Source organism: Galeopterus variegatus, unplaced genomic scaffold (assembly GCF_000696425.1).
Source record: "Galeopterus variegatus unplaced genomic scaffold, G_variegatus-3.0.2 Scaffold230, whole genome shotgun sequence".
Lineage (NCBI taxonomy): Eukaryota > Metazoa > Chordata > Mammalia > Dermoptera > Cynocephalidae > Galeopterus > Galeopterus variegatus.
Genome location: NW_007726341.1, coordinates 396,156 through 408,318, shown reverse-complemented (window position 1 = coordinate 408,318; position 12,163 = coordinate 396,156). Strand labels below are relative to the sequence as shown.

The 12,163-nt window shown below is 36.5% G+C and overlaps 1 protein-coding gene across 1 annotated transcript in view; it reads left to right on the top strand.

Moving 5' to 3' along the window:
* Positions 1–12,163, top strand: part of VTA1 (vesicle (multivesicular body) trafficking 1) — a 76,257-nt gene that overhangs the window by 20,212 nt on the left and 43,882 nt on the right. Inside the window, exons 2-4 of the mRNA XM_008566245.1 lie at positions 2,364–2,458; positions 6,521–6,648; positions 8,081–8,156. Of these exons, the coding sequence (XP_008564467.1) occupies positions 2,364–2,458; positions 6,521–6,648; positions 8,081–8,156 (299 nt within the window). The remainder of the gene's footprint in view (positions 1–2,363; positions 2,459–6,520; positions 6,649–8,080; positions 8,157–12,163) is intronic.

Genomic DNA, 12,163 nt, shown 5'->3' with positions numbered 1-12,163 from the left:
GGGGGGAAACCTGGGGGTTGCAATCCGTTGCCGGAAAAGGAAAAAAAAAAAAAAAAAAAAAAAAAAAAAAAAAAAAAAAAAGAAATGCAACAAAAACTGCGTGTCCTCACTCATAAGTGGGAGCCAAGAGAGAAAGAGAGTCCACAATAAAATGTTGAAATTTCAGAAGAAAACAGACCTATAGTTCCTAGAGGATAGAGGGGGGGGAGGGGGAGGAGGGGTTAGGGAGCAACTGGGTAAGGGGTCCCAAAGAGTAATTTGTAATGATGAACATGCTAATAATATTGATTTGGCCATCACATACTGTACACAAATACTGATAGTCGACTCTGTATCCCATAAATATGTGCAATCAAAAACTAATTTTTTAGGAAAAAACACAAAAAACTCTGGAATAAAAGTCCTGAACAACTTACAGAAAGGAAGTGGTTGAGGAGTTTAGTCAGTTTTAAGAAAAAAGCTGACTAAAACAGGCACAAAATTTGGACACCTCAAAAGAAATACAAGTGGTTTGAAAGGTAAGGGTGTTCAACCATGCTTTAAGGGGATGGAGGCGGGTAATTAAAAACCAGTATAGTCAGATAGGAAGAGGACCTGGACAGCTTGCTAAAGAAATATGTCTGGTTAAAAGAAAAAGAAAAAAGACAGAAAATTTGGTCACATTTGTGATCAAAGCAATGAATATTTAAACTAAATAAGGGTTTTTTTTTTTGATCCTCGAATCAAAATAGTTTGTGTGTCAAAGTGATCCCCAAGCTGGCTAGTGTATAGTGAAAGCACCATGCTGTCATACTGCATGGCAATGTAAAACTGTGAGACACTTTTAGAACTCTATTTTTTTTTCTCTTCTTAATACTTCAGTGGATCAAATCCTTATATTTGATATGTGGAAATAAGTACATTAATAAATTAAACTTCAAGCTCTATAACATGAGGTGGCTCTAAAAGCATAAGCATTAAAAAATGGTTCCTTCAGATAAAACCATTAAGATTAAAAACATACAGATACAATAAATAGGTAACTGTATCATGTGTAAATTAATACATTTTTAAAGAGGATTTTGTCCATAGACATAATTGACTTGGAAATCCTAAGAGATACTAAGCCCGGTTGTAAAGCTCTATTAAATAAAACAGTGACAGACCAACAGACTAGCATCAGGATAGACAATATCCAAAATTGGTCTCTATTCTCCCATAATAACTTGATATATGATAATGAATGATAAAAGTGGCATTTAAATTAGTGCCACAGAATGAGCTATTCTTTCATTCATGTATTTATCTATGCAGAAAATTGTTTGTCAAGGGCCAAGCACTATCCTAGATGCCAGGGATACATCAGCAAACCAAATAGACTTAAAATCCCCATCATTTGGGAGTTTAAATTCTAGTTGGAGTAGAGACAGGATAAATAAATAGAAGGTGATTGCGTGCTAAGGAGAAAAGTAAAGCAGGGAAGGGGGATAGTGTTCACAAGATTCCATTGGAGTAGGGGTGTGGGAAGTTACATACCTACTTCCTACTGTATAAAGAATTGCTACAAGTCAATTTGTTAAAACACCAATTGGTACAAGTTTTTTTTTTTTTTTTTTTTTTTTTTTTTTTTTGATAGCCAATCCTAATACATAAGGAGAATATACAGCTATCTAATAAATATCTAATACAATTTTCATAGTCAGGAAAATGCACAAACAGATCTCCAGGACATATTGTTGAATGTAAAATGAGGTAAATTACAGACATTATATGTACATACAAGTGATGACAGCAATTACCACCAAAACTGTCCACAGCTCTTACCAACTGGGAAAGCTATTAAGGTTGTGGGGATAGTCAAACAGTTCTTTACCTTCAGCCTTATCTTAAGGATTTTTAAAGAATGAGTATGCATAAAATGACTAAAGCAATTCTCCCTGTAAACCTTGGTTCAAGTCTTGATTCCCACAGTCCCAGCTCATGTCCTATATTTTATCAGTATCACTTATCTTGCTCTTGGCAAGTGCTTCAGTACATATGGTTGTTTTTCTGTGTGCCCTGATCTACCAATTAAAGTGTGTGTCTCTTTGACAACTTAGAACCTACCTAGTCCTTTTTCTTTTTTTCCTTTTTCTTAAACATGATGCCAAAAGAGAAGGCCTTACTTGGTAAAAATCTGTCATCATGTATCTCTTGCATTCTTTGGATAATATTTTTGTGTTCTTTATATTTATAAATAAAATCTATATTAAAATAAAATTTTATTTCTAAATTGACTTAAATTTTAAGTTACTAAGCAAAACACATTTTAAACATTTAGTCATAGAAAATGATGTTTAAAAATGACTTCATTCAAATCATCTTATTTTTCATTTTTTTTGTAGGTCGCTTATATGCGATGCAGACTGGAATGAAGATTGATAGTAAAACTCCCGAATGTCGTAAATTTTTATCAAAGCTAATGGATCAGTTAGAAGCTGTAAGTTAAACACTGGTAATTTATGTTCTGATTGTGTTTAAAATGCCATTTTATTGGGCCGGCCCTGTGGCGCACTTGGGAGAGTGCAGCGCTGGGAGTGCAGTGACGCTCCCGCCGCGGGTTCAGATCCTATATAGGAATGGCCGGTGCGCTCACTGGCTGAGTGTGGTGTGGGCGACACCACACCAAGGGTTGCGATCCCCTTACTGGTCACGAAAAAGACAAAAAAAAAAAATGCCATTTTATTTCACTTGTGTGTGCATTGTCATTTTAGTAGTTCTTTCCCTTGGCAATAATCAGCAATGCCATTACACCTGAAGAAAACCTAAGCACATTTTTAAGAAATTTTATACCATACTGCCAGGGGAGTTGTAAGTATAAGTTAAAGTAGGTTCAAATTGCATATACTGTTATATCTTGTTCCACGTTATTGTAGATGGCTTTTGACTCATCATCCTTTCATAAGTGATGAACCCTTTCTAACCTTCCCTCATGCAGTCATGTAGATTTAAGAATTCTTAAATAGCTCTTATAATAATAAAATGGACAAATTTTATTTAGTGAAAGGAACAATGAAGAAAATGATACTCACTGCTTATCCTGTCTTGCTCCCTCTCTTGGTCCCAGAGCAAGATACTCTTAAGGTTCAGGCATCCTCCCCTCATAGGAGGAATGTGGTAGGTGACTAATGAGTCATCTTCTTGAACCTAATGTAACTTCATGGGTCACTGTAGAGATTTCTATCAAGAGAAAATTGAATGTATTGGATTGGGTGTCAGTGCATAACGAAGGCAGTGCCAGCCATAGTATCACTTAGTAGTCAGGGCTTCGCCCTCTGACTCCTATGCCCAGCCATCCCTAGTTTCTCTTTTATTAATTAATTAATTTATTTTAATTGGTTATGCATATTAATGGGGTACAAAGCTGCCCATCACCACCTTTGCCCAAGATGTGATGATCAGATCAATGCTATCGGCCTGCCCCTTACCACAAATTGCAGTTATTCCCCAGGTCCTCTACCCAGTTACTCCCTGACCTCCCTCCCCTCCCACTTCCAAAGCCTGGCAACCCTAGCTATGCTCTCTCCCTCTGCAACTCCAACACACCACTGTGGTCTTTCTTTCCTTCCTTCTGTCTCTCTTAGCTCCCACTTACAAGTGAGGACATGCGGTGTTTTTCCCTCTGTGCCTGGCTTATTTCCCTTAACGTAATTTTCTCCAAGCTCATTCATGTAGCTGTGAATGGCAGAATCTCATTCTTTTTTATGGCTGAGTAGTATTCCATTTTGTATTTATACCACCTTTTCCTTATCCAGTCCTCTGTCAATGAACATTTAGGTTGGTTCCATATCTTGGCTATTATAAATATAGCTGCAAAGAACATGAGAGTGCAGATATCCTTTCGACATGATGATTTTCATTCCTTTGGGTATATACGTAGAAGTGGGATTGCTGGATCATATGGTAGATCTATCTGTAGTTGTTTGGGGGGCTGGCTGGCTAGCTCAGTTGGTTACAGTGCAGCCTTGTAACACCAAGGTCAAGAGTTCAGATCCTCATACTGGCCAGCTGCCAAAAACTTATTTTAAAAAATTAATTGCCTTGGGCCGGCCCGGTGGCGCACTGGATAGTGCACCGCTTGGGAAGCGCGGCGGCGCTCCCGCCCAAGGGTTCGGATCCCACATACAGACCGGTTTCCGCTCACTGGCTGGGCGAGGCGCGGGAGCAGCATCGAGAGTTGCAATCCCGTTGCCGGTCCCCGGTCCGGTACGGGGGCAACACTGAGGGTTGCCATCCGTTGCCGGACACGGAAAAAGACAAAAAGACAAAAAAAAAAAATTAATTGCCTTGTTTTTCTTTTTTAAAAAATCAAGGTGTACTCATTAATTCGTCTCCATGGCTGTTACATTAGTAGCTGTGGCTTACTTTATTTGCTCATTTAGTTATGTGACTTGCTCAGAAGAATTGGAAACTTATTTATTTGATCTTTATTTTGCTTAGAGAAACAAAGTTTATATGTACTGAAAACCAAAATCAAAACATTTACACTGGTCAGCCTAGAGCCTTTTATCATTTTCATTGTTTTTATATAACATTGGAAAGTTATTCAGATCAAGGCCTATCCCAGGACAGAACTTCCCTGACTAATTGTATTAAGCAGCCATGGGCAGTAGTGTTCTTTCTAACTTGGTGTGGCTCTCTGGCCTACTTACCCAGAGCTCCTGTCATCTGATACTGTTAACCACTCAAGGTTGGCCTGGTGGCACCACCGAGGGAATTCAGCTCCCCGTGCAGCCTGTCTGGCATTCCATTTCTTTTTTTTTTTTTTTTTTCCTTTTTTGTCTTTTTTGGTGACCGGCAACGGATCGCAGCCCTCAGTGTCGTGCCCGTACCGGACCGGGACCGGCAATGGGATCACAACCCTCAGTGTTGCGCCCACACCTCGCTCAGCCAGTGAGCAGCCGGTCTGTATGTGGGATCCGAACCCTCGGCGGGAGCGCCACCGCGCTCCCAAGCGGCGCACTGTAGCAGTGCGCCACCGGGCTGGCCCTACTGGCATTCCATTTCTAATGCTGCTTAAATGAATGCAAGATAAATTTGAGTATTCTGTTTTGGGGAGATGGGGTTGGAGTGGCAAGGAGATTTTTCTCACACGATAATGTATTTGTGGAATCCCAACTTTAACAGACATTTTATATGGAGTATAACTCTATTAATTTCACAGTATAACAATAATACCTAAGATAATAATAGCTTTCAGATAAGACAAAAGTCAAACAGTTGTTTATAATAAACTAAGAGTAAAATCACATTAATACCTAAGTTAAATGACAAGTTTATTTCATGGTGAGCACACACCTGTCTATGCTATAATGTTTATGTTATAGTTCAAAAACTTCAAGTATATCATGTTTTTGCCACCAGACATTTTCTGTTGAGGATGAGATGAAGCGGCATACTTCCACTAAAATTTTTCTAGAATTAAATCTGCCTTACAGATCATTTCACAGTAACCTTGTATTACATGTGGATTTGGGGGTTTTTTTCCTGTTTTTGTTTAGGATAAGCACGGCTAAAAATTTTCTGAAATTCACACATTAAATCTCTGCTGGCCCATAAATTATACTGTTGTAATTATGAAAGTATTTCCTTTCTGATTTCATTAAAAATCCTGAAGCCTTTTTTAAATTTAATTTTTTACTTTGTCACATTTTTGAAAAAGCAAGTATTAAACAGCAGTATGGTGCTCAGATCTGATATTCCAGAAAGTTGTTTTTTTTCCAATATGACTGTCTGAGTAAAAAGTAGGAACTTTGATGTTTTTAAGTAGTATAAATTATTATATGTGTAGTAAAGAGTTATATAGACTAAAAATTTACCCAGTTGTAAGTTATGTTGATATATTTGTCTTACTTTAAAAAGCTTTCATAATCTGATTTTACGCTTGTCATCTTATATCTTACTTAGAATTAGATCTCTTTTTGGGCCAGCCCCGTGGCTCACTCAGAGAGTGCTGTGCTGGTAGCGCTGAGGCCGCAGGTTCGGATCCTATATAGGGATGGCTGGTGCACTCACTGGCTGAGCGTGGTGTGGACCGGACCAGACTGGACCATGCCGAGGGTTGCGATCCCCTTATCAGTCAAAAAAAAAAGAATTAGATCTCTTTTTTAGCACAAAGAATTTTCTGATTCCATGTTTAGGGTAACTGAAAGTGCATTGGATAATACAGTATTATTGTGAAATATTTGTCAATGCTTCATTCATATGAATATGATATATTTAATCTTTTATTCTTGGTTATTTTGATTTTTAGAGCTGATTTATACTTTCAGGTTGTCATAAGTGTGTTTCTTCAAAGTTTTGTAACCATTACACTTTGTTTTAAATATATCGGACTGGGGCAGAGCAACTTTCTTTTGGCAAGATTTTATTGATTCATCTTTTACTGAAATTGAAATGAATATAAAAGAATTTACTTAAAATAATTATTAGGATTACTTATACTTAAGCAGACACTTCTGAGAGTCCAAAATGATAAGCTGTGTATCTGATTTTATTTTAGCTTAAGAAACAGTTGGGTGATAATGAAGCCATTACTCAAGAAATAGTTGGTTGTGCCCATTTGGAGAATTATGCTTTGAAAATGTTTTTGTATGCAGACAATGAAGATCGTGCTGGGCGATTTCACAAGTAAGTAATGAAAGCAGAAAATAAAAATTACAAATTTGGTTACTATTTGTATTAGTCCGTTTTGTGCTGCTATAACAGAAATACCTGAGACTGGGTAATTTATAAAGAAGAGAGGTTTATTTGGCTTATGATTCTGGGACAGCTGCATCTGGCACAGGCCTCAGGCTGTTTCTACTCATGGCGGAAAATGGCAGGCAGCCGGCGGGTATGAGCAGATCACATGGTGAGAGGAAGCAAGAGAGAGATAGAGGAGGTGCCACAGTCCTCTAAGCAATCGACTCTCCTGGGAACTAATTGAGCGAGAACTCACTCACCACCCCTCCTCCCCCAGGGAGAGCATTAATCCATTCATGAGGGATCCACCCCCGTGACTCAATCAGTTTCCAACACTGCCACATTGAAGATCAAATTTCCACATGAGTTTTGTAAGAGACAACACATCCAAACTCTATCACTATTTAACCAGAATTGTCCAGTTTTCTAGTGAACACTTTCTGACTTCCTGATTAATGATAAACAGTTGTTTATAATAAACTAAGAGTAAAATCACATTAATACCTAAGTTAAATGACAAGTTTATTTCATGGTGAGCACACACCTGTCTATGCTATAATGTTTATGTTATAGTTCAAAAACTTCAAGTATATCATGTTTTTGTTTTGTCTTTTTCCGTGTCCGGCAACGGATCGCAACCCTCAGTGTCGCCCCCGTACCGGACCAGGACCGGCAACGGGATCGCAACCCACGGTGTTGCCCCCGCGCCTCGCTCAGCCAGCGAGCGGGAACCGGTCTGTATGTGGGATCCGAACCCTCGGCGGGAGCGCCTCCACGCTTCCCAAGCGGCGCACTAGCGCAGTGCGCCACCGGGCCGGCCCACATATATTTTTTTTTTTAATTGCAGAACCTCAGAATGATTTGGGGTTACAAATACAGACCTTTCTTTTTAGAGAAAATGGCTGAAAGAAGAAATACCCAGGGAAGATTTATTTTCTTAGTAAATATACCCTAATTAGCCATTCTTTAACATTTAGTAAAATCTAATAGTTGATTTTAGCCAAAATCACAGCCTGACCCAATGATGTTGATTTTAAAAATACCCCAGCCAATTCAAATGATTTATCATTATTATCATAATATTTAAATACAAAGAAAGCATTATGGTTTGATGTGGATTCAGATAATACTATAATTATGTTTTCTATAATCAAAAGCATATAATAAAACCCTTACTGAAGCATATTTACTTGTAGGTATTATTACTTTCTCCTAATAACAGATTACAAAAGGATTTCCATTGTGTTCTTTTTTATGTAAAACACTAATTGCAGAGTATTTTTATAAACATTGGAATTTTTTTTCTTATACCCAGGTGACTAATACTACATTTTAATGTTTTTAATTTAAACTAGACCAGTTCTCTTTTCTCTTCCAGAAACATGATCAAGTCCTTCTATACTGCAAGTCTTTTAATAGACGTCATAACAGTATTTGGAGAACTCACTGATGAAGTGAGTGTACATTCTTTATTGTCCTATTAGCTGAAGATCAGTAATGTTACTTATGAGTTTTGTTATTGCATTGTTTATTTAAAGCAGTATATGAGAAATGAAATGTAAGCAAAAAATGTAAGTTTAAATTTTTACTAGCCACTTTTAAAAAAACAGATGAAATTATTTTTGTAATATATTTTATTTTTTGTGGTAAGTTCTTTAAATCTAGCGCTTATTTTCCATTTCAGCACATGTGACTGCTGTATTGGTCGACATAGGTTTAGATTTGGACTCTCTTACATCTTCATGTATTACAAATCTTGTATGCTGTTAAATTTCCACACTGTTATTTGGTAAACATACCAGAGGCAGAGACTTTTTAGGACTGTTTTTTTCCATTTTATTTTTAAAGTATTATTATTTACTTTTTCTTTTGTTTTTGTTTTGTTGTTGTTAGAGTATTATTGTCGATGGTTTTGTTTCCATTGTAAAATACATATGGGACTTTATATTTCATAAGATACTTTATATCTGTTTTATCAATTTGATTCTCATAACAACTCAAGATAAACAGCACATGTTCATTTAGCTCATGAGAAAATGGAGGCTGCATAGCAAACTTAATTGCTTTGAGTTTAATGTTGTTTTCACTGTAGCGCAGACTTTACCATTGATATGGAAAATGTGTTTTCTGAGAGGGAAGATATTAATCTAGAATGAGATAGAGAAAAAGAGAGAGGTACAAATGAGACTGATACAGGTATGTTATATTGGTGATTAGAATACTATGAGGAACATTGCTTTTTGTGATAGGAGTTTTTTCAAAATAATGAGCAATTCTAAATTTCAGAAAAAACAAAGTATGATCTATGTATGGGGTATTTGTATTTTTGTAGAAGATTGCATATCAAAACTGAAAAGTGTTTTTGTTTACATTTAAAATGATGTTAAGCTCTAGGCTTGATGGTTATAAGCTGGATTTTCACTGGCATGAAAGTTATGCAGGAAATTTCAAAGTTGTGATGAATGAAGGAACAACTTTTTTACTATTACTGTCCCTTTTATTTCAAAACATCAGGCATCCCTGGCCCTTGCCCACACAATGCTGGTAGCATTCCTTAATCATTGAGGTAGCCGAAAACCACCCAAGATACTTTCAAAACACCCTCTAGGGTATTAGGCAATACCCATTGAGAGCCACTGCTCTCAGGATTCCTGAGACAGAGTAGTATAAGAGAGAACTGCAGTCTGGAGTATGAAAACTTGAAATGCTTCTCAATGTATATCACCTTTTTATTTTCTGGATTGACCTTGTTTAGCTCCTTTCTCTTCTCATCTCCTGTTATTACTGAACTGGATTTCTTTTCCTCTCTGACTATGAGACACTGTGCTACATACCTGGGGATACAGAAGTGATGTAGACATTGACGTTAATGGAAAGCTTTGAGTGCTTCAGTAGACTTTTGGAGAGTACCAGAAGAATAGTGAAAATTCAGATTAGAAAAGTTGGTCATAATCCAGGTCAAACATGATAGGAGGCCTGCGATCTTCGGTTAGTAGAGTTTTTGAATAAAGAACTGTCCTTTAGGGTGCTTTGTGTGATACAGCCTATAGAATGAATTGGGATGAGGGAGAGCTATAAGCTATTTGGTAAAGGAACTAGTTGGTAATTACTGTGGACCTTAAGTGAGGTGTAGAATTATATACAGTATTCACAGTGAGTTTTTTTATTTGTCTCGAAGAAAAAAAAAATAGCATGTTCAGACTTAGATTTTAAAATTTGAGGTACAGGTATGGCATCCAAAAATAAATCACCAGAAATCTCTTGGAAGTAGTCAAGAAATCAGCAAAGTAACAGGGACAGTTAAAGTTATGAGGTTAGACAAACCCTTCAGGTAAAACAGATAGTTTTGAAAGAGAGAGAGAGAGAATGATGAAATAAATACCCTTTGTAAACACCAATATTTAAAATGCAAGAGGAAAAAAAGAATAAAACATGAAACAATCAAAAAAGTGAATAGAAATTCAGGATATCAGAGGAGGTCATAATAAAGCAAAGTAGCAGATCAGTATGCCAAATGCTTTCAGATGTTCTCCTTGCCCTCTCCTAGTTCCCTTCATGAATTAGAGAAGCTGCCTTTGCCCATGTATCTCAGAAGCAGGCACACACAGTCCTTTGAAGTTATAACTGCTAACACTGGGGAACCCAAATAATAGGTAAAATAATAGACATAGGAAAAAGAACAAAATTTCCAGAAGTCTTATGTGAGTAATATAGGAACTTAAGGGATACATAACACTTTCACACACACAAAGTATATGATTCACCTGCATTTCAGAAGAAAAATCTAGGTTTACTTTTAGGTACCCTTAACAAAGAATAGACTCCTTAGTTTTTTAAACATAGTAACTATGACTCAGCCTCTAAATAAGGCCAATGAGAAAACTTCAGGAGAGGTTGGGAGTGGTGGAGTGGGATTAGTTTAGATTCTGGGGTTACTAAAGAATATAGCGTAGAGATAAAAGGGACATTTCCCAAAATGTTCCCCCCCACCCCCAAGGCCTCAATCTCACTACCTAAGCTTTTTTCCTGACTTGCATTGGCAATAGAATAAAGTGGGGAAAAGCATCTGTTGGTGGATAAAGGATTCCAGATATGGGGAGGGGTCTGGAATGGTATGGAAAGAAGAAATTAAGCATTGTAAGGCCAGAGTGGAAAGAGAAATCTCTGTTGTTATATGATTGGAGTGAGGTTTATTCTCAGGCCTTCATGTAAATCCTGAATATTTAAATTAAAAAATGTGTGTGTATACAATTAATGTGTAATTATGTTGGTACTTTTCACTAACTTAGATATGTTAATTATAACATGCAAAATTTGTACTTTCAGCAAAAGTTGTGTATATCAAAACTTACAGATTGCTTTGTACACACTACTGACTTTTCTCACATTCAGTATGCTGTAGTAATCTTTCCTTACATGACTAGTGAACTGATTTTTGACTATGAAGTACGGTTCACTAAATGTATAAAGTCAACCTACAAGGAAAGGAAAATACTGGTAAAGCTATCCATGTGCCATTAACACAATCCCTAGGCCAGCCAGTTTGTTTAGATTCGTTTCAAATTTGTTTTCTCTTTTCAATATTGTTTTTTGCTCCATTGTTTTCCATCTAGAAATGGAGTCTTCATGGTTATTACTGGGATCTAGGTTTTTCAAAAATAATGGTTCGAAGTGCCAGTAATTTTAAATAATGCTCTACTTGAGTGGAATAGGTCGGAATACACTCTAGTGATTTTACCAGCTCTTACAAACAGTTTAAGCAAGGTAGTCAGCAGCATCAGAGCTCCTATGGTTGTCCAAGAAAATCTAAGGCTGATATTTACTTGTGATTTAAGCACTATGTACCTAAAATAAGACACAAACTAGTAACATTTCTTATTTCAAAAACTATTCAAAAGATGAGTTGTTTTAAAAAGCATGGATATAAACTGGTTCTTCAAAGCATTTAACAGTTTTAACTCATTCCCTCCTTCCCACTTCAGTTTCATACTATATTTTGAAAATGCTAGGAGAGACAAAGACAGGAAACAGAAAAGTGGGAAAAGAATGAGTTTGAGGATTTCAGCTAGGCAGATTTTTTTTTAAATATATACTTTCCTGCTGGTATATTTCAGGACTCACTATAACGTATTTGTTCATTCAAAAGGGAAATCCAGTGGTGTTATTTAACTGCATGGCACTCGTAACCCACAGCCTTTTAACAAAACTGAAACTTTCTTCAAAATTGGTTGCTTCTCTTGCTTCTCAAGAAGCGCCGTTTAAGAAACACTTAAGTCTAAATAACATCAGAAAATGGGGAGGGGAAAGGCATTATAATTGTTTTGTAGTTTTTATTGTATTTTTAAATTATCTTTTAATTTTATCAACTTTATAATCGAGGCAATGATGGCTTTTAAATTATATATATATATATATATATATATTTTTTTTTTTTTTTTTTTTTTTTTTTTTTTTTTTTTTT